At 30.5% G+C, this 23,854-nt stretch overlaps 1 protein-coding gene and 1 long non-coding RNA gene across 3 annotated transcripts; one reads left to right on the forward strand and one right to left on the reverse strand.

Moving 5' to 3' along the window:
- Nucleotides 1-1,131: 1,131 nt before the first annotated feature.
- Nucleotides 1,132-3,101, reverse strand: LOC120085513 (uncharacterized). Of its 2 annotated transcripts, XR_016532379.1 has the most exons (3): nucleotides 2,834-2,973; nucleotides 2,640-2,737; nucleotides 1,132-1,715 (listed from the first exon to the last, which is right to left on the reverse strand). It is a non-coding gene; the product is annotated as an uncharacterized LOC120085513 (long non-coding RNA). The 2 variants fall into 2 exon arrangements; XR_005483979.2 differs by lacking the exon at nucleotides 1,132-1,715 and having other exon boundaries at nucleotides 2,328-2,737; nucleotides 2,834-3,101.
- Nucleotides 3,102-12,398: 9,297 nt separating this feature from the next.
- LOC120086464 (polygalacturonase At1g48100-like) lies at nucleotides 12,399-14,419 on the forward strand. The gene is made up of 5 exons (XM_039043136.2): nucleotides 12,399-13,085; nucleotides 13,177-13,221; nucleotides 13,308-13,515; nucleotides 13,606-13,687; nucleotides 13,809-14,419. Exons 1-5 carry the CDS (start codon nucleotides 12,516-12,518, stop codon nucleotides 14,311-14,313), a joined length of 1,410 nt encoding a protein of 469 aa, XP_038899064.1. The 5' UTR covers nucleotides 12,399-12,515; the 3' UTR covers nucleotides 14,314-14,419.
- The last annotated feature ends 9,435 nt before the right edge of the window (nucleotides 14,420-23,854 follow it).

The following is a 23,854-nucleotide window of genomic DNA, read 5'->3' on the forward strand; positions in this document are numbered from 1 at the left end:
AATTTTAACTTTTAAAAATATAGGGACTAAACTCTAAATTTCTCCAAACTATAGGAATCGAATTTGTAATTTAACCTTAAACTCTTACTTCTTTTATTAATGGGTAATATTCATTATAAACATGTATTAAGACAATGACGATCTTCATATTTTTAAAAATATTATGATCTTGTCTACTTAAATTAAGTTGGCATGACTCTATGAGATATGAATGCTCCTTTATATTAATTAAGATGTTATACTTCTACAAATGAACTTTGCCCTTGAGATTTCTTTGTTCATTGTATTAACAATGAGCATTCTTGCCAACAAGAACTTATATTTTGTCTTAAATCTTTTTTGTTTGTGATCCTTTGAACAACAGTGGTCAGACAAATATGCCTATAACCAGACACTGCTAAAGCTAGGGGATTTGTTCAAGAAGAATTATGAAGGGATCCATACTTACCAAGTGGAGAGGGACAGTAAAATCATAATGTTTGTATTACTTGTAATTTGTGTTTTCAAGGGCTGAATTATTGTACGGTCTTTTAAATTATAATTTTATAGCAAAATTTGTAGATTAAATGTAATAGATTTGCAATCCATACATAAATAATATGTCATAGCCACAATGTTCGATGATGATGTGTCATGTTATACTTTCTATCCGAAAAAATGGAATTCGGCAACGGAATTTAAAAAAACAGACAATAATTGATAAAGACGGACAAATTTTGGGTGAACCGACATTAAAAATCTTTAATGTCGGTGCAAATTTCATTAAAGGGCTTTAATGCGGTTGCAACCGACATTAAAGACAGTATTATTAAAGGGCTTTAACAACACTATCTTTAATGTCAATTGTCAACCGACATTAAAGCCCGAAATTCTTCTAGTGGACATTTATAGTTTTGGGGTGGTAATTTTAGAGCTAGTGACAGAACGACCTCCAAATGAGAAAAAGGATACTCCAACAAAAGAAAATTGCAATTTCATCAAAATTTCTATGTCACAAGAATGGTCAATATATTAAGCGAAACAGAAAAGTCAATACCAATAAAGCAATTAATTGACAGAGAAATTTGTTTAACAATGGTAACCAAGTCCCAACAAAAGTAAGAAGCACAAGCACTATAAAACACGAAAAGATGCATACAAATCAAAAGTTTAAACTTGCTATAAAACAAATAACTTTTTACAAATAAAAAACTATACTTATGATAATTCACTAGAAAGTAAATCTCACACATCCTATTGAAAGTTTTAGGGCACCATCAACCAATTGCTAGCAATCTTGGCAAACAAAGATACCTAACCTTAAGTCCATTATGAAAAGTTCCAGAAATGGGAGTCATGGAGTATCGAACACCACTTTCTCAGTGACTTCCAGGGCTTATTCTATTATGGATGTTCGGTCTCATGTTACCTGTCATCCTTTTCCAGCTTGCATTTTTAAGGAACCAAACTCAGCCACACATTTCGAATCAAAATTGTGATTTAGTTGAATCAATCAATTCTATCAAAGTCAACCATAAAGTTTTCATCAAACAATCCAAAAATATCGGAAGTCACTATCAAAGTAAACTATAATTATTTCGCAGCTTATGGAATATTGTAAAAAAGTTGAACTTTCTAGCAGTTTACATTTCCCTCCATGGACACAACATTGCAAACCAATAAAGGGCAAAGTAGCAAGTGTTGCCTTCCAATATCTAGGAGTATCTTTGTTGTTACTGTTGATGAGAGATTGCCAAATTCTTGTTAGTGTGTTTGCAACAAACATTAGAAGAATAAACCATATAAGGAAACTTTAAGGAACTAAAACAATACTTAGCACTTTGTGGTAATTACACTCAATCATAGATGAATCACAAGGTTATGCTTAACGTATGTGCAAAATTTTTCATACCAGGCTATTTACTAAAGTCAAATATTTTTCTTAACCAAATTAAAGCTTTTGTAACGAGTTTAAGCATACTAACAAAAACATTGTAATTAGTTGTTGCCTCGACGGACCACAAAACTCTTCATTAGTCTGGTGCTCAAGAATCCAAACAACTCCTCCAACAAAATAAAGAATATTACAGTGACAACCCACATTTGAAAGGTAAACGACATGAGAAAAGCCCATGGACATGACTTCTCCTATTTGATGTCAGTAATTACAAGTCCCGACTCCACAAATGGTTGTGTTAAGTCTATACAATCTTCGTCCTATTCGTTACAATCATAATATCTCCAATAGGCTGCATTGTACTTTTTAAGATGAGTGAATATCATCAAGATAAGCATTAATCACATCAAAGACAACCCATTTGGACCATTTAAGATAAAGAGAGCTAGAATTAGAGGCATGTACTCACATTCTATGAAACTTCATATACAAGACTGTTGTACTCGAGTGTTTTTTCCATCTCTATATAATATATATAAGTGAGGAACTGGAACTGGATACAATTTCCTTTAGCTCATGGACCAAAAACAAAACCCAAAACCCAGAAAGTTTCCTAATGAAATAATGTCAAAAAAATGGACTAGACCAAAAAAAAAGTTTCAACATATAGAATAGCATTTAATTGGATCATAAGAGCACTAAGAAAAGAAATCAGGGGATCGTCAACACTAGACAAGGGAGAAACACAAAAGTTTCAACATACCCATGGCAGACAAGGTAAATTATCAGCTGGAGGAAGAAGATCTGGCTATTATAATGTCGTCTGATGAAACCTAGAAGTGCAATGCACCGGTCGACAACCTGTGCATGAAATGAAGAGATAAATTGAGGGATAAAGGTTTGAAAAGAGAGAGAGAGATGAACTCAGAAGGGACAGAAAAAAGACCAAGAACTCACCGGTGAAGATCCTAGGCGAATGGTGGTTGTTTGGCTGGGCAGTGGCTGGTGGTCGATAGAGAGGGAAAGAGACATCGAGAGAGAGAGGTTTTTTTTTTTTATTCTTTGATTTTGTGGAACAACAAAACGTTTTGGCAGATGCGATTATGGGGTGAAAGGGAAGAAAGTAGAAGAAAGGAAGATTTTGTTGGAGACAAAGAAGTGAAATTTTTGGAGGGATGGCTGAAAATAATCTCGTAAAAGAGAGGGAAATGAAATTTTAGGATATGGGAAGAAGATGAAAACCAAGTCAAACTTTTATTTCCGTTTAGCACCAGTATTTTTAATTTTTTAGCGCAACTTTCTTTTTATTTTACAACGGTAATAGACCCCATGTTATAAATGAATGCTATAAAAAGTCATATTTGTTGTAGTTTATAGTGTTAGTGATTGAAGTAGCACGTTAAGAGCAATATATATGTTTAGACTTCTAAAAATTTAATTGGATGTAAATCCACTTGATTCCATTAAATGTTCGAATATTGAAGTTGATTTTACAATTACATTCGTAATAATTTGTTACTCATAGAAAATGTTACATGAACGATATACGACTTGATTAAATTGATTATCACGATAAGGTTAAAAATGATATGTGTTTTTATAGCATTTTTTACAATTATAAAAATGTAATTAAAAGTGAATCATAACATTTTCAACTACTAAAAAAATGTTATTAAAAGTAAATCATAGCATTTTTGTAATGCTATAAAATGTTTTCATAACATTAAAATTATGCAATCAAAAACGAAAAATTTATAGCTTTTTTTATAGCATTGAAAAAATGTTATAGAAATTCGTGAACTTTCAATAACATCAGTTATGACAGCATGTCTAAATATATTATAAAAGACCTTCTATAGCATTTTTTGCTAATACTATGAAAAGTCTCCATAGCATTAATTTAATGTTGTGGAAAATTGACCTTATATAGCATTTTTATAGGGTTAAAAAAACATTATGGAAAGTTGGAGAATTTCAATAACATGGGCTATCACAGAATTTCAAAAACATTAAGAAAAATTTACAATAATGTTTTTTAATACTATCGTATGTGATATTTGTTGTAGTGCATGGAGAAACAAATTACCAACAAGGACAATTAGTTGAAATGTTGAAGGGCTTCAAGGAGTACAAAGGTAGAACCTCAATGGAATAAGATGAAGGTAAAGGAGAAGTTTCCAACTTAGGTAGAAGAACATGTCTAGGAGATGTTAATGAAGCATTTTATATTTATGATGATGATTAAAAGGTATCTTTCATATGTTTGGAAAATAGAGAAATGTGATCTTGTGATGAGACATTAATATAAAAATATGACAAAAAATAATGAATGGATGTCTTAATCATATTATTATTTGAAAATAGAAGTTACATTCATGAAATATTTGGAGTCAAGTTTGAGGTCTTGTGGTGAAAGCATACATTCTTGAGGGTGAGAGGACGGATAGTAGAGTTGGTGGAAAGTTTGATTGTGAGCATTATTGGCCAAATGGATTTGAAATTTGCAAGAGGTATAAGATGATATATGAAGTAGAAGGTAAATGGAAATTAGAGTTTTTTTTTTATAAAGATAATTTATTCAAATGTTCAGGTACTTTAGTGAAAAAGGGAAAAGGGAAAATTTCTAGCCAAATGGTTTTCAGAATTGGAAGTGAATAAAGAGGACCGTGAAGTTCTTCTAAATAATTGTGGATAGAAAGGTCAAGTGATGGAGAAATTGTTATGAAAGAAGAACTAGTTTGATTGTTCAAGGATTTTTTGGAGGAAAAAATGATGGCAAATCTATATTCCAGAGATATTTTTAACTAAAGTTAAAAAAATAAATGGGGACCTTTAATATCTGTTTTAAACCGACATTGTAGTCTATCTTTAATATTGGTTTAAAATCGACATTAAAAATCCGTTTTTTTCTATTTTTTTAAAAACCGACATTATACATCCGATTTCACTTTTTCCAACCGACATTAAAACCCAAAATTCTTGTAGTATTAGGAACTATTGGTTTAGAAATGTATTTTGCTTAAAATTTTGGACTTAAAAAAGCGAAAATAGTGGTTTTGAAGCAATTGAGCAAGGTCCCCATGGGAATAAGATGGGGTAGCTTCCTTCATTGGAGTGAAGAGTTTTTGTTCATGTACTTTCCCAAACTTTTTCTCATGATGGTTGTGACTTCTTTATTCCAGTGATTGTTGAGATTCATCTATTGTAAGTTCATGCTTATCTAGAGTTATGTTCAAGGAGGTCTTGGCTTCTTGGATCTTAATTTTTCCCTACATATGTCTCTTCTTGGCTAATGATCCTTTCTTTTGGATGGTTTAGATTTTTAGCGAAATGATGTTTTGTGCATGTTTAGGTGTTGTGGAGTTTTTCAGTCTTTTGTAATATGCAATTAATTATAACATTCCCTACATTTTTTTTTTTTTCTTTTTTTGTCGTGACAATTTGTAGTTTGTTATCCCTTGGGAGGTTGTTCATTCACTTTTTGATGTCGGTAGAAATGGTAACTTTGTGCTTGTGATACTTTGCACAGGTTTTTATTCTTGTTCAATCTATATCATGTTATAGTATTCTTGGAGGATCGATAGAGATATATAATAAAATTAAGTTAATTTAATTAATAATTATTTATATTAATAATATAATAACTATATGTTATATCAAATATAACACATAATTTATAGTTTTTGTATTGTATCAAATACAATATTATCTACAGTTTTATTTCTCTCAATTACTTATGATATTTAATATAAAACACATTTATACTAAATTCAATTATATGAATCTCATCTATATAGTTAGTATTTGAATCGTATTCAAATATATAATTCTTCTCAAAATAAACTTAACATTATAATGTATCTAATACATTTTATTAAATATATGACATATAATTAACTGAAATTAATTATATCATATATAATTAATTTTCTTAATTAATTGGAACAATTTAAATTAATCCAAAATTAATTCTCAATAATCCCTGTTGAGCTACAAATGGGATCTTATGGACCTGTAGATTGAAGCTTCAATGGTCTTTGGATAATTAATTAAACTCTTTAACCAAATTACTCAACATCCACTAACTGCCGGTCACTCTACTAAAGACCGACAGCTGCACTCTTCACATTAAAGATATATTTCTGTGTCCATTGGATATAACCAGTCAACACTGTGATGACCCTTCACAAATTGCTCGTAAGTACAATTAGACCAAAATTACCGTTTTGCTCATGTAGTTATATCTAACTTCTTAAGTACCATTACTTCCTTTAATGAATAATAAGTCATAATCCAACTATGACCAAGTTCCTTTTGGGCAAAAGATGGTGTGGCCACACTGTTCAAACTCCGGAATCAGCCCTTAAGAGAGCAATTTATCTACTTACCCTAACATCAAGGAATGAGTGAATTTCATCTTGTGTAACCGTGTGTTCCCAGCTCCCCAATCAGACGAATCCCAAAAATGATAGACATATTGAGTTGGCAATCTAGCTACTCTCACCCATACAAATCAAAAGACCGCTTTCATAGACAGAAGTTCACAACTCACGCAGGATTCGAGTCATGTCACCTATGGTCATCCTGGTGAAATGTAAGTCTCTATTATTAACGGTGTTATATAATGAGACTAATCATTTCGTGGTTTGGTCTTATACAAACTCTTTGTATAGGACACCTCCGTTCACATGTCTCCATATAAATTATCAGGATCAAATCATTTGTAGCACTTTACAACACTTGTAACATCTACAAAGTGGGTCGTATTCGTAGTGTCACCAAGATAAGGTACCCAGCCTTATCCATCTACTACAGACCATTTAGGTTATCATTTAAACACGATCCACTCGTATGTCTCTATATACATGTTTAAATTACATAAAATAATCTATGATCTTAGTTTATTGGATTGAGTGTATGCTCATAAAATAACAATTATTATATTAATAACAATTTGTTCATACAAAGTTTATAAACTATGAGAATACAATAGAGATTTAGAACACTAATCCCAACAATTATCACCACAATTTTAATGTCATCGATATTTTCCACTAAAATGTTTCTAAAAATAGAGGCATGGATTTGAGAAAATGACTTTGAAACTTAAATGAATATTGCAAACCACCCTGAAAAGTTGTATTTTCACTTTGTTTTGCATTTTTATTTTATTGATCAGAATTCCAAATTCTCATTTCAATATTTTCTTTCAGAATTTTTTGGTCGAAAGTTGGATTGGAATCGCTGGAAACTCATGTCTAGGTTCTTTTTTTTCAAAAAAAAAAAAAAAAAAAAAAAAAAAAAAAAAAAACTCAAGTTTCCATTTTTATTTTATTTTTGAAAAAACTAGATACAGAATGGTAGTTTTATAACATTGGAGGTAGGAGAGGGATGTTGCAAAGTGTTGGTTGTTGTTGAAGTTGGCAAAAATTCTTACGGGGTCGGTTCCTGCGGGTCTCCATCCCGATCGGGGTGGAGAATCCTCAATTTGATCGGCGATGAGGGAAATACCTCCCGTTGCCAACTCTAATGTGGATTATGTCGTGTTTTTTTTTTTCTAAGAAATTGCTTTCATTGAGAAAATTTGAAAAAAAAAATACAAGAGCATACAAAAAACAAGCCTGCAAAAACTCCCTAGAGAAATAGTTATCAACTTAAATAAATATTATCCAAGGAATAATTATAAAAATCTTTGAAATCGAAGCCAAAAGAGAAACATGAAACCTCACAAAAGACCAAACTTCACATCTACACCTCTAAACACTTTGTTGTTCCTCTCTCCCTAAAGATCCCACACCCTCGCAAACCATAAAAAATAGAATTCCTCTAAGGAACCAACCGAGTTAAGACTCTCTTCCGTTCCATCCTCTTACTCTTCCAAATACTACCCATCCTTCTCCGATAGAAATAACTTTTCTTAGTGTTCATCAAGACACCAATATTCATATTCTCTTGCAAAAGCAACTCCTTTGCTAAACTCCTTTTAACCTTCCTTTCCAAACCCGAAACGACTTTTAACGTTGAGACACTTTTTGAGTCATACAGAAATATTGAATATAATTCGTTGGAAGTGTGATATGTTTAGTAGAAAAGTGTTTGATGCTGTTGAATGTAGTTGGTTGAAACTGTAACATGCAGACAATAGATGTGTTGGATAATAATATCAAAGCATTTTATGTTAGTTTTGGGTTATTTTAGTAGAGGTTATTGTTAGGATAACTCCTAACAAGGACATACTCAATAACATTTAAATATAGAATCATATGAAAATATATAGAAATATACTATAATATTATAAGATAATCACGGGCCTTTGGAAAGGACTAGAATCAATCGTATCCCCCAAACAAAATACTGTCAAAATTCTTCGGATCTCAATTTTCACTCTCCCTTACTATTTATAACCCAAAAGTTCTAACAAATTTAATGTCTAATTACTAAAATACCCCTCACTATTAATCTTACTAATTATCCTAATATTTTCCTAACTATGAGTCTTATAGTCATTGTCAAACATTTTAACTTAAATTAAGTTTGATTTTGGTTTGGTGTGTTTAGCTGGATAGATTTGTGTTATTATGGCCTTTTAGGATAGTTATGTCCAAAAATCTTATAATAAATATAACATATATCATCTTATTTATTAGATTGTATATATATCATTTAATATAATAACTATCGACGATGTATATAATGTAAAATCTTAGTTTCCAAATCTATGAATGTAGTATCTATTTAATCCAAAAACTTTTCAAATTTTTTAATTTGTCATTAAAATTTGGAATGTTATGCTACCATTTAGATTTTGTTGTTAAGAACATTAACAAAACATAAAATATTAGAAAAATGGGGAAATGGGCTCGATCAAAATTCCGTGAAGTCTGGAGAATTATGAAATCCTAAGGCTAACAATATAAGGAGTTAATCAGATATAAAATTGATGTTTTTTAGTTGTAAGACCCACTTACTTATTGGATCAAACAATGAGTAGAATTTACACAACTTCATTCCCCAACTTCTTAGCTCAAACACCGTGTCATACCCATCATTATAATTCAATCATCCATCAAATCACACCTATTCAACTAAAGTTTATTTCATGTACTTGTCACATCAACATTTTGTCAACAATATCGACTAGTTGGATTAGTAAATATCAACCTAAACATTAATAAACCGACTAAATGTTAGGAAAAATAGGAGAAATTGGCACAATCAAAATTGTCAAGTTGAAGTAAAAGATCAAGGCGTGGGATTGAGAATGTATATTAGGGTTATAGGGCTCCATTTTAATATATATGCCCACCACTTTCAAAATGGATGAGTATAGTGGCCTAAGGCGTGGGATTTTTTTTCACAAAAATACAAAGAAAAAAAAATACAAACAAATAAAGGGTTTTTTTTTTTTTTTTTGTAAAATTTGGTATATCCTTGAGTCAAAATTGGCAATTTTTGGGTTTTAATTGGGTGATAGGAAGCAAAAGATGAATAATAATGTTCATATTGCTCAACAAAACAAAACAACTAAAACCATTGCAAATTTGGCATTGCCTACCCCAAAATTTGTCTTTCCTCTTTGCAAATTACACACTTTTTCCCCAAGTGCACCTTTTCATTCTTTAAAATATCCCACTTTTTATTCTTTGGGAATCTTCTTTAGACACTCCTATTATTCTTTTTATATTCTTTTGCCAAAATCCTATCTATATATATACATGGGCATCTTGTAAGTATTATATTAAATGCACATTCAAAATTAAAACCTAGATTAATATAATAAGGTTCGAGGAATAATTTGCAAGTTCTATAACTTTATGAGTAGATTACATGTCGTATATTATAAAAGTCATCATGTGGTGAAAGAATTAATCATGATAAGATAAGTTTAAATCTTACTTTAAATAGTGAGATAATTCATAATAATAACAATAATAACCTAAGTGGTTTTTCGTATAAAAGAGTTCGAGAGAAATAAATATTTTGACTTATATTTTCAAACGTAATCTCGATAGATTACCATAATTAAAATATTATACAATTATTACATTCAAGAGAATGCAAACCTAACATAAAAAGGGAGACAAATTGAATAAAACTTTGAGGCTCTTTTTGAAAGTTGAAATAGCTTTTTGTGTTATAGTGTTAGAGCCATGTGATGTATTGTGTGTTAACATAATTTAGACTCCTTTTTTTTTTTTTTCCTTTTTGAGAGAGAGAGAGAGTGAATAAGTTTAGATTGGAGAGATATGCAGCGAAGCCACCACCAAACCTCCACTGCCCTTTGTCATGTTGTTTTGCCCACCACTCTCACAGACCATGTTTCCACAAACTGAAAATTATTATTAAAAAAAAAAATCAATTTCAACTCTAAACTTATCAAATTGTCATACAAGTACATTTTCTCTTAATTTTCAGTTTAATTTAATTTGTATACCTCAAACTTAGGTAAGTGTTGCAATAATCTTAGTTTATGTTTTAAAAAGTATTGCAATTATAACCTTCTATTATAAGGTCTCTCGTGGAGGTAACAATCTAGTCTCGAAACTTTAGTTTGTAACGATTTAGTTGCTTTGCTTTCAAATTTGTAATGATTTAGTCTCTAAACTTTAAAAAATACTAATTTAGTTATTGTATTTTAATCCTATCGTAAAAAATACTGTTAAGATTTAATGAAACATCTTACATATGAAGATTGTTAAATTAATTAAAGGTTAAGTATGTTTATAAATTATATCGTTACATAATCTAAATTGACAATTAAGTTTGATAACTTTTCCCATGTGAAAGACTAAATTATTACAAATTTGAAAGTATAAAGACTACATTGTTACAAATTTGAAAGTATAAAAACTAAATTGTTACATATTAAAACTCAAGGACTAAATCGTTACAAATCAAATTTAGAGATTAAATCGTTACAAATCAAAATTTAGAGACTAAATCATTACTTCAATGAAAGTTTAGGGACCAAAAGTAGTTTTTAACCAATTGAGAATAAAAATTGCGAGGCTTATTTATTTTTAGGGTTTAATTTGATAAAATGGAAAGTGTTGAGTTTGAATTAATACAACTTAACAAATTTAAGGTCAAAATTGATATTAAAAAAAAAAAAAAGTTGTTCTTGTTTGGATGAATTCTTTCATTAAACAATTATAAAAGTTCTCTTATGGGGTTTCATTCTTTTGTTTTTAAAAGCAGGCCTTTCAGTCACTCTCCCACTTGTAGTTGTCTATTATTACATACATTCTGCTATTTACAAGTATCAAAAAACTGTTTGCACCAATTAATATAACCTTAAATTCCTCACTTTTTTAACCCTAAAGCTGATAGAAAAAAGTGTTCTTGTTTAGTTAAAAACAGCTTTTGATTGTAAAAACTCTCCAATAAGACCCAGAAACAATCAGCATTTTAAGTATATAGCAGATTTTTTAACTGAAAAAGCACTTCAAGGCATCTCCTCATTCTCTTTTGGTTGCTTAAAATAATATTGCCATCTCCATTTTCCCAATGCCCTCTCATATTTTTGGCCTTTAATCACTCTAAAGGGATATAAATGTGTGGCTTGAACTAGACTAAGTTAATTAGTAGGAGTTTAACGCTATGTTTTTTGGTCAACGGTCCATGCGTTCACGACTTTGACGTTTTTTTAAGGATGTTCTTTGATTTGGAAAGATGTTTACTTTTTTCTGATAGCTTTCTCTTCTCATCGTCAATGAGATGCCTAATGAGTAGTTTGGTTGGATTTTGGTCTATATGTTCTTGTCCAAAAAAAAAAGTTCAATTAGGGTTTTCTTTTTAATACCTTACATGCAATATGATATGAAGTTTCCTCTCTACCCTGTAGTTTGTGTTTTTTAAATTTCTTTCAATCACCTATCAGTTAATTTGATTATTTTTTTCCCCTAAAAAATGATGATTTGATCCATTTCATTTGGGTAAGAAATTACATCATGTTAAATTAAATTAAACACACTCATTGCAAGCACTAGAAATGTATATTATCATTAAAGTTTTCTTTATCTTTTTCCAAATTTATCTCAAAAGTTGTGAAACATGTTACAATAATCATCTTATAATTGACAATGATTTTGGCTTTTTTGAACACTAATTACCTCATAAATAGGCAGAACCATAAACAAAATTTTCATATCTTACAAGGTAAGGAATAATAATAATAATATATATATATATATAAATAATAGAAACTTTAGGGTCTCTTTTTTAAATATAAAAAATTTGTCAGATTATTGAAACTAGATTTGGGACCAAACTGTGCCATGGTTATGGCAAGAACATGGGAGGCTTATCCCCCAATCCCAGTGGGATATTGATTTTCTACTTATAACTTTCAGCCTTTTATTCTTTCTTTTTTTCCCAAACACTCAATTACATTCTCCATTTTCTCTCTTAAAGGTCAATGCCTACATGAATTTGGTCGGTTCCACTCCTAAAATAATCAGTCCCTAAAGTAATAATTTTGTATATCAAAGCCTTTGATTCTTTCACCTTCCACTTTCACTTAAAGTTTAGTTTTTTTTTTTTTTTCCTCTCATTATATAAACAAAGATTCAACCTTTCTTGTTTTGTGTTCATTCCATATCAAAATAGCCTCTTGGGTTTTAGAAGAGGAATCAAAGAAATGTCTAGTTTTGTGTTGTCATTTGCAATTTGGTTTTCTTTTATTTCTTGTCTTCTTTCTTCTTCTTCTCAAGCTAGATGGCATCATCACACCAAACAAAAACACTCTCATCATCATAAACATAGCTATATTTCGCATCCTCCTTCTCTTTCTCCTTCTCCTTCTCCTTCGGATTCACCGCCAGACGACGGAGATTACATTAATGAGACAAATATTTTCGATGTGAGAGCTTTTGGTGCTATTGGCAATGGTGTTGTAGATGACACGGAGGCGTTCAAGATGGCTTGGGATACGGCATGCCAGAGTGACGACTCTGCGATCATGCTCGTTCCCTATGGCTACTCATTTATGATTCAGTCGACAATCTTCACTGGCCCTTGCCATGGTCATCTCATGTTACGAGTTGATGGTACGTTGATGCCACCGGATGGCCCCGATGCTTGGCCGAAGAATGCTAGTCGTCGCCAATGGTTGGTCTTTTATAGGATTGATGGAATGTCTTTAGAAGGAGGAGGGGTGATTGATGGGAGAGGTCAAAAGTGGTGGGATCTTCCTTGCAAACCACACAAGGTATTCAATCTCTTCTTCCATGTTTACGTAAATTCCTCCAATTTTCATTGCTATTATAACTTCTAACACGAGATATGTTCCTAAATCTTAGGGACGAAATGGAACTACATTACCAGGACCATGTGACAGCCCAATTGTAAGTTCATACACCCAATAATCATATGTCACTTTTCTGCTAAGACATGAAGAAATTACTTAGGCATCACATTCTAATGATTTCAGGCTATAAGGTTCTTTATGAGCTCCAATTTGACTGTCCAAGGACTTAAAATCACAAATAGTCCTCAATTCCACTTCAGATTTGACGGTTGCAAGAATGTTCATATCGACTCAATTCACATAAAATCTCCTGGTCTTAGTCCCAATACGGACGGAATCCACATTGAGAACACAAATGGCGTCGAGATATATAATTCAGTCATTTACAATGGTTAGTAGGTTGAACCAAAAATAAAAATTAACCTAATCAATTTGTTAAGGAAATGAATTTTGAATCCTGACTATTTATCATTATGTGTAGGGGATGATTGTGTATCAATTGGGTCTGGTTCATATGATTTAGATATCAGAAACATCACTTGTGGACCAAGTCATGGAATCAGGTATTATGTTAATTAGTCGTTTTAAAAACATAATTGTCATTGTCAGTTTGAATATTAGCTCAACTAGTTAAGACATTAATAATTAATGCTTAAATATTTTTTCCTTTCTCTTTCGGTTTAGTATCGGAAGTCTTGGTGTTCGCAACTCGAGAGCATGTGTTACGAACATCACAGTCAGGGACTCAGTGATCAAAGACTCAGACAATGGAGTTAGGATCAAGACATGGCAAGGTGGATATGGAGCAGTAAGAGGAATAACATTTAGCAACATTCACATGGATAATGTTAGGAATCCCATCATTATAGACCAATTCTATTGCTTAACCAAAGATTGCATCAACCAAACCTCAGCTGTTTCAGTATCAGATATTCAATACACAAACATCAAAGGAACATACGACATTCGGAGCCCGCCTATGCACTTTGCTTGCAGCGACTCCGTCCCGTGTACCAATCTAACGTTGTCGGAGATCGAGCTACTCCCCTCTCAAGGAGATATAGTGTTGGACCCTTTTTGTTGGAATGCATATGGAGATCTTCAAACCCTTACCATTCCCCCTGTCTCATGCTTGCAAGAGGGGCTTCCTTCTTCTATCAACTTAAACAATGATAATGAGTATTGTTAGATCCTTTTCCCTAACTATACACATAGTTTATAACAACATATGTGATCATCATATGTGTATATATATAAATTAATCATGAATGTAGTTGAAATGATGCTTCATCAAACTTTTATGTCATGTCACACGATATATATCACTCTCTCTCGAGATGAAAATGCAAGGGAACTCCTATCAACTATGAAAAAGTAAAAATAAAAGAAAATATGTTGAAACGTATAGACCATCTAGTTGGGACATGTGGTGGGTTGTAGGAGTTGGGTGTAGCCCAACTAGCAATCAAGTTTTACTTTTCATGGAAATGCTGTTGTAATATTTATTTACATGCGTAACGAGGACGATATTTTTTTCGCACTTTGATGATTTTACATGATCATGTTAAAGTAGTTATGTTCAAGATGTCGAAAAAGAGTAAAAAGGCAATATCATTTTAACTTCAAACTTGAAAGATCTTTTGTTTGCCTTTTTGGGTCACCCATCAACATTTCTTTTAACATAATTCTTTTTTCTTTTGGAAATTGGCATTCATTCATGATTGTGTTGGTCCTTTTCCCAAAACAATGATCTTAACTTTTTGATGAGTGGTTTGGGTCAATATAGCCAGAATTTCCATTTGTTGTACTCTATTTTTACTTATTGTTTAAGTGTGTCAATAGACTATTGGAGTTGTGAGAAAATGACTTTTCTTCGTTCTCCTCACAAAAACCTATTCAAAAAAAATTTAGGATTGATAGAAACGTACAAAAGAATTTGTCTTTGAAGACCTAAAAGAATCTCATAGCAAAATTTTTGGTCTCTGTCTTTGTTGAAACTCTAATTTGTAAAAGTTATTTAGTTGCCCTATTTATAATTTTGTAAACAATTTTAGTCTCTTTTCTTAAAAAAAAAAAAAAGAAAAGAAAAGAAAATTAGTCTCATAAACGTAAATAACTTAGTCTATTTACTGAATATCTGAACATAGTTTAGTAGATAAACATCAATTAGTATTTCAAAAGTCGATTGATTTGATGTCCTACCCTCCACAATTGTTGAACTCAAAAAGAGAGAAAAGAAAAACTTTAGTCTATATATACTTTAAATATTCTAACGATTTAGTCTCGATTGTGTTATTAAGATTTGATGAAATCTCTTCCTTATATAAAATGATAAAAATTTAGAAACCAAAAATGTTTATAATTATGAATTCTAAGTTCTTTAATGTGGATGACTTTTGACCTTTTGAGAATTACAACTATAAATCTCCATCTAAGAGATTTTTTTTCTATCTAATTTCTAAAAGAACATTTTTCAAAACACAAGTTCGGTTTTTGAAAATTATAAAATAATACATTATTATAATAACTACTTCTAAAAAAACTTGATTCTTTAGGAAAGAGATGAAAAATTAAAGGAAATGAATTGTTAGGAAATAATTACAATAAAAAATGAAAAATGTTATATAAGATACTTAATTTTAATGAGATTTTTTTACAATGCTGGCAAGTTTCAAAATATATAAAGGCTCAATTCTCTTTTAAAAAAATTAAAAAATATATATATATAAGACTAAATTAAAAAATTTAAGAGTACTCTAAATAAATCAAGCTGATCAAATTAAGCTCATGACCAAAAGGTTTTCTTCTTTACCAATGTTTAATTTTAATTTTCTTATGTTTTTTAGCATTTCGAACATCTTTCCAATTCTTAAAAAAAAAAAAAAAATAAATAAAAACTTACCATACTATTAAGCACAAACGTTATAACCCCTATGGTGGTTTCATAATCAATGGTAACAATTTAGTATTTAAACTTAAATATGTGATGATTTAATCAGTATATATAGTTTCAAATTTATAACAATTTAGTCGAACTATAATAAATAACAATTTATTACCTATATTCATTAAAAAAAAAGTTTATCCCTATAATTTATCATTCATAACAATTTAGTGTCACACAAATCTGTTTTCTTTACCAGTGAAGATAAATAAGTTTTATATATATGTGTATTTATACATTTTGTAAGACTTAATAAATTTGAAAATACAAAAACTAAATTTCTATGTAATAAAATTGAGAAATAAATTGTTGATTATTTTCAATGAAATCACAAGATTATATCATTCTTGTTAAAGTAAAAGACAACACTAACTATTCTAGAAGGTCCTTGATGTATCTACAATTAGAGATGTCCATTTAACCCGTAGGACATCGTTCTAAATGGAGTGGGGAATTTTCGATTAGACGGGGAATGGGGAGGGAGCAGGGAGAAAATTTTTTTCGTTAGCTAAACGAGGACGGGGATGAGGAATATATTCCCCGACCCCACCCTACTTCCCCACCCCGGTTACACATATCTAATTTTTATATAAGATTTTAATATATATAGAGAGAGATAGATAGATAGATAGATAGATAGATAAACTATGTTTATAATAATAATATAATATATATATATGGAAATTATTTCAAATGGTAAAGCTATAGAAAATATTTACAAGATATAACAAAATTTTAAAACTATCAATAATAGACATTGATAGACACTAATAGACACTAATAGACTTCTATCAGTGTCTATCGATGTCACTGATAGACTTTTATCAGAGTGTCTATCAGTATCTATCATTGATAGTTCTCAAATTTTACTATATGTTGTAAATATTTTGATTCTTTCTATATTTAAAAACAACCCTATATATATATATGTAATTATATATAAATTTAATTAATTATATATAACTTTTTATTTGATATATTCTTATTAAATAGAGATTATGATATATTGTTGTAATATTTAAATTTTAATTCATAGAAATTATGAAAATTAAAAATTTTAATCATATATTTGTCATATATGAGTGAGATATTTAACTATTTAAGTAAAAAAAATTTGATATAATGATTTAAGTTAAGTATTATTTTCTTTTTTGTAAAAAAATTCAAACGCGGAAAAGTTCCCTGCGGGGAACCTGATCTCCACGAGTTCCTCATGGAGAATCCTTGCCCCGATCCCTATGAAAAATTTTGCTGGGATGAGAAATAAAATGGGTAGCGGAGTAGGGTTGGCAAAATTCTTCGTGGGGACCGGCGGGGTTGACTGGGGATGGGGTTAAATCGGGGACCCCTAACCGGGGACGGGGCCATGGATGGGAAGGGTATCTCCGCTCCATCCCGTCCCCGACCTTGCTCCAATTAGGTTTTTAAATATATATATATATTAGGTATTCAACTTTTTACATTTAGCCTAGTTTTTAATTTAGCTCAATCTAAGCCGAACTAAAGTTTCCAAGCCCAAACTAAATAGAATTTTAGGAAAAAATTATATTAAAAAAGGAAAAAAGTCTCCATGGGGAAACAAAAAAGGGAAAACGGGGAATGAGTCCTTGCGGGGACCTGTTTCCCCGACGGAAAATTCCCTTCATTTGGGTAAAATCCCCCAACGAGGACGAGGACGGGGAATCCTCCCTTGGCCCGCCCTGGCCCTATTGCAAACCCAAGGGACAAGGGACGAAGAAGCCATCCTTGGTCCCGCCCTGTCCCATGGATATCTCTATCTACAATATGACATTAATGTATAAATTAAACTTTTCTAGAATTATGTTGAAATATGTAAATAAATATCTCAAAGAAAGATTAGAAATAATATCTTAAGCTTTCTTATTCCTAACAAAAATATGTCTTTCTTCCTTTTGTGTTAATTTTTTCAACACAATCTTACAATGACTCATCATTTAAATTTTCATTTCTATTTTTAAAAATAAAGTTAGAGATGAGATTAATAAATTTTAACCTAACTCAATTGGTTGATACGATATTTTTTTTTTCATTTAAAAGAAATATCTACAAATTAAAGTATATTTTAAAGATGGAATAAAATGGAAGTAGGGATTTGAGTGGAAGGTTGGATTGTAGGGCTAGTGGAGGGTCAACCCTTTTGGGGTTAGTTGAAGCACGCGCGACCATCAACAAACCAAAGTCCTCTTTTTGAACCGCCAGCTCCTCATAGTTTCCACACGTGGGTGCATCCAACCTTGGTTGTACTTGAGATGCACTTTCTTTCTTGAAATTAGAGATTCGATCTCTAATTTTTATGGTTGTTGTGTTTTTTAAGAACTCATCCTCCCTTAGATTATTACGATAATTTGAACATAATTCAATCGACATCATTCTTTACCAAAATGTCAAGACAGTTGAATATTTTGTTAAGGTGTTCATAAGTTTAAATTTTTGGATTAATCAGTGATCCAACATAATATCAAAGACTTGTGTTGAAATCCATGAATGTCATTTATTTCTCAATTAATATTAATTTTTTTCACTTTTTTGGTCTTCTACAAATTTTTAAACCTACAAGTAAAGAAGAGTCTTAAAATGTTTAAGTTTTTGGAGTCAATTGATGATTTAATATTTTTACGTTATAAATTTTTTACAAAATAGAAAAAGTTGGATCGTAAATTCAACTCTCTAACCTTGTAGTTAAAAGTATATGTTTTAATCGAAAAATAAATTTCAAATTAGTCTCTCATATTCTAATATAGTTCAATTATACACAATCTATTTAAACTTGTTTGACATGACACATGATATTTATGGCCTATTTCGATCATTGATATTAATTATTTGATGAGTATGATACTAAATATTTAAAAAGGCAAATACTTGAGATAATAAATATGTTTGGATGCATAGTATAATTAATATATTGGAGTCGAATGTCCTAGGTTTGGTTTGCATGTTTTTCTTCGGGAAAAATTCAATTTTAACTTTAAACGTACCAAGTTGTACAAATTTTAATCTTGAAATTTTTTTCATCAAATTATTCATTCAAACTCAAATAAGTGTTGCAGTCTTAATCTTAAATTTTAAGGTCCCTTTTGATAATCATTTTGTTTGTTGTTTTTATTTTTAAAAATTAAGTCTATGGACACTACTTTCACCTCCAAATTTTTTTCCTTTGTTATCTACTTTTCACCAGTGGTTTAAAAAACAAAACCAAATTTTGAGAACTAAAAAAAAAAAAAAAGTAGCTTTCAAAAAGTTGTTTTTGCTTTTAGAATTTGGCTAAGAATTCAACCATTCTACTCAAGAAATATGCAAATCATGATAAGAAATATAGATGATATAAGTTAATTTTCAAAAACAAAATGGTTACCAAACGGGACCTAAATAATTGTTTTAATTTTAAAAATATTATAAGTTCTAACTTCAAAAACATCAACATTAACAAAAAATAAAATAATAAAATAAAAATCTTTTATATGTTAGACGATTTATAAAACAATGGTGGATATGAAGAAATCAATAAAATTCTAGGAAAATTGACATTTGAAGTACCAAAAAAAATTTTTAATTTATGAACTTTAACAAACTTATAATGGTTAATTTGGGCAAACTTAATTTTTGTGCCAAAATTTAATTTAGTAAAATTAATGAGTTTAAGAGGATTAGATTAAAGTTAATTAATGAATTAGTCAAAAATTAAATCAAGGGTAAAAATTTGCAACTCTTATTTAAGTTTAGGTTGAAATTAATATGATGCAATAAAAAAAAAACAAACAAACAAACAAACAAAAAAAAACAAACTTAGGGTTGAAATTGACTTAAAATTTTACCTAACTTATAATTTCAATTATGTTTTGACATTTTAAGTCATGAACTTTATCCCCCACAGGCACACAAACAATTTGATGTACTTTGGGCCTTCTTGTGGGCCAACTTAAAACCTAATGTTTGAGAATGTTGGATGTCTAAATGTAAATTGCTCTCATGGCCCATATATGTGAATCTCAATCTTTCTTCAGCCCATAAAGCCCAATGCTAGAAAAAATTAGGGTTTTTTGGACAAATGGTCGAAACGTTGTGGACCTTTTAAAAGAATGACCAACAAATTTTTCAATTATAAAAATGGTCAAAAGAAAACAAAAGACTAGGGGTATTCAAAACACCCGATGACCCGAAAAAGTTGATCAACCCAACCCAATCGATTGGGTTATCAACTCATTTGGGCTGGGTTGGCTTCAAATAAATGAAAATTTTATGAGTTGGGTTGATTCATGGTTCACCTAATATAACCCAAACCAATCCGAATTTATTATTAACTTTAAATATTTTTTTTGTTACTTATAACATAATTATTTATACATATATTGATTATAATTTTATTTAATTTCAATATTTTTTTAATAATTTATTTTTCAACAACTCTTAAAAGTAGTTTCTTTGCACTTTAGAAATAAAATTTTCATTATATAAATTGAAATTGAGTTATTAATCTTAATTCAATATATAATAATAATTTAATTAGATTTTTACATATTTACGTTTTGCTTCTTTTTAGAAAAAAAAAATTGAAATAAATGACCCGATTAACCCGAAACAACCCAACCCAAATATTTCTTAGTTGGATTGAGTTGGGTTCATTTTTTAATAAATAAATTTACAATTCGAACAATTGAATTGGGTCTAAAAAGTATTTCAATCCCACCCAACCCAACCCATGAACATACAACAAAGGACAAGTATATCTTTTATTAGATCTTTGGTGTATTTAAAAACAAAATAGAAAAATCCTTCTAAAATCTATGTTCATCACTTAAAATAATAAAAAAGAATCTCCCCATTAAAAAAATACATATTCGGATCTTGATCACAAAAAATAGTAATAAAAAAATTTCATAATTCAAGTGAAATTTTTTAATGATTAGTAATTAGAGGCATAAAAATTCGCAACAAGAAAAAGAGAAAATAATTACAGTTTATATTCCACTACCCAAGAAAAACACCCCAATTCCCCAAGTTTTGAATAACTTAAAAAATTGAAATAAATACTTGTACTAAAAACAAAGCCCCACAAACACCTCACTAAAAAAAAGCTAAATCTTTTTGAGAGTTTTCCATAGAAATATATTGTAATTAAAACCAATTAATTAACTTTTTTCATTACTTAGCAATACCTTATACCGAAAAAAACTATACCTATCAAATACCTTGTAGTCATACAAATACTTTATGCTCAAAAAATAACTAAAAGTGTTTGTCACTTTGAGCCACGTAAATATATACCTCAAACAAAAATATCAATATTTGGTAAGACTAATCTTATGCAAATACGATTACTAGAAAAAGCTAAAATCTTCTTCGGATTGAGCTGCATAAATATAGTGTGCTCGAAAACAACTAAGGATTGTCTGAATAAAGTTCAAAGTTATATTCTAAAAGGAATGTGCAAGAGAATATTTTGGTAGATGTATAAAATTTGACAACTTACTTGCAAGATGTATTTCGAATTTGATTTTCATGTCTTTCTTTCATTTGTTAATCATGAGTTTTCTCATGGCCTCATTCTCAACTCTTCCGAACTCTTATTTAGATGATGTGGAGTTCTCCTAGATGTTGAATATCATTCACCTTCAATTGGACGATAATCTCTCTATAAATTTTAATGAATAGTAAAAACGATTGAAATCTCTTCACATTTTTTATGAAGAATTGGTATAACATCCCGAATTTTTAAGGAATTTTGTTCATAGAATTTATTAACGACCTGGCTTTCTAAGACTTATACTAGGCCGTTACTATACTCATGCATCTCAAAACAACACTTTTCATGAATTTGCAAAAAAAAAACAAGTGAATACTATAAAATAATTAACTTATATTAAAAACAATTAACTTAAATTCATTTAACAATGTACTCTTAATTAAATAAAAGAAAAATTAACCATCACTAGAAAATATCATCCATGACAACCAAAAAAGAAAAACTGAAAATTTTCTAAATTTAACACTGATTTTCTAAATTTAACAATTGACTAAATTTTTAATCATGGAAACATAGAAAAGACATGAGCGGAAGTTTTTGACTGGTCTCAGTGGCCCAATCACGGATTCCTCCTGTCATTCGTCGGGTTATTCTTACCTTTTTCTGAAAAAGAAACATGAGAAAGAATGAGTACAAAATACTCAGTAAATAACCCCACTACCGGGATCAGGCTATGCATTTATGTCCTATAAATGCAACATTCTAGTGGGACATGCATAAAACCTCTAATTATCATGGACGGCCATCTAGTGAATAATTTGACCCGACCTACTGCAGGTGAGATATACCTACAACCTCTGGTGAAATCCCGAAGGAGATCACTAACATCTGGTGAAGTCCAGAAGGAGATCACTAACCTCTAGGGAATCCAAAGGGAGACACTAACCTCTAGTGAATCCCAAAGGAGACACTAATCTCTAGTGAATCCTAAATGAAACACAAACCTTTGATGAAATCCCGAAGGAGATCACTAACCTCTGGTGAAAAATTTAGAAAATTACTACTACAATAGACAGACAGTCATATGTTCGTATATCCTCTTTAATCAGACATCATGATTCGTATAGTCTTAGAACCAACAATATTATCCTTAATCTTATCGTCGCTCAGCACGAGTAGTAAGATTACTTACCTCGAAATTAAACCTAGATATTCTACTCAAGCAACTAAACACCCTTTAAGCTTTTGGAAACCTTGAATCAAATCCTAAAACTGAACCAAAATCGAAATTAAATCTTTAGGATCGAATTCCAAGTCGCAATTTTCCTCAAATATTTGCAATTAACTTACCCAATTGGTGGATTGACCTAAAACTACTTTGAACCTTCAACACAACTCGACCCAAAAACTAAACCACTATCAATTTTGGTGGACAAAAGCTTTAAACCTTCAAATTCAACCTCCTAAATCACAATTAAATCAATGATTCGTAGATATCCTAAAAATTCTGAACAAACCCCCAAATGTTACCAAAAACTAAAAAATTCTAGCGATGACCATGCCTAAAGATGTGAAGCACCGACGAACGACAGCAGTAACATGGTCGGAGAGGAGGGACAACAGCAATGAAACTAGCAGTGACGAACTTGTTGGGTTTTATGTCCTAAAACTCATAGATAGTAAATGTAACATTTGACCTATCATTAAGAAAGTATTATCAATGTTTATGACAATAAATAATTATTGCTGATATTGTATTTATCTTGCCTAAATAACCCTAATCCAATAAACTAACATCCTAGACTGTTGTATGAGTCTTGAACTATATGTGGAGACATACGGGGATTAGTGTTCAAGATACAACCTAAAGAGTCTATAGTATATGGATAAGGCTGGATATCTTAGCTTCGTGACACTATCGATACAACCCACTTTGTATTTGATACAAATGCAATGATCCAATTCATTCATGTAGGGGACATGCGAGTGGGATATCCTATGCAATGAGTTTACACAAGACCGAACCACGAAAAAGTAACCACTAGATGTAACTTCGTTGACTAGTCAGGTTTCTATTTCACTACGATGACCTAGGCAACTTAGTCTTAATCTTGACTGAGTTATAAACTCTTGTTCATGAGGGATTGTCCTTTGATTTTTATGGGTGAGAGTGACCAGTTCGACGACTCAATAAGCCTACCATTTTAGGGACAAGATCAAGTGGGAAGTTAGGGACATAATTTCACAAGATGAAATTCACTCCTTCCTGACTTTAGGGTAAGTAGATGAGTGTTCCCTTCA

This window comes from Benincasa hispida, chromosome 9 (genome assembly GCF_027475165.1).
Source record: "Benincasa hispida cultivar pf3 chromosome 9, pf3_genome.v1.1, whole genome shotgun sequence".
Taxonomy (NCBI): domain Eukaryota; kingdom Viridiplantae; phylum Streptophyta; class Magnoliopsida; order Cucurbitales; family Cucurbitaceae; genus Benincasa; species Benincasa hispida.

What these genes read in the sequence shown, in the direction of transcription:
- LOC120086464 (XM_039043136.2), top strand. Translation starts at nt 12,516, where the DNA reads ATGTCTAGTTTTGTGTTGTCATTTGCAATTTGGTTTTCTTTTATTTCT. An exon ending in GACCATGTGACAGCCCAATT is followed by an intron (nt 13,222 to 13,307) that starts GTAAGTTCATAC and finishes TAATGATTTCAG; the next exon opens with GCTATAAGGTTCTTTATGAG. An exon ending in GGACCAAGTCATGGAATCAG is followed by an intron (nt 13,688 to 13,808) that starts GTATTATGTTAA and finishes CTTTCGGTTTAG; the next exon opens with TATCGGAAGTCTTGGTGTTC.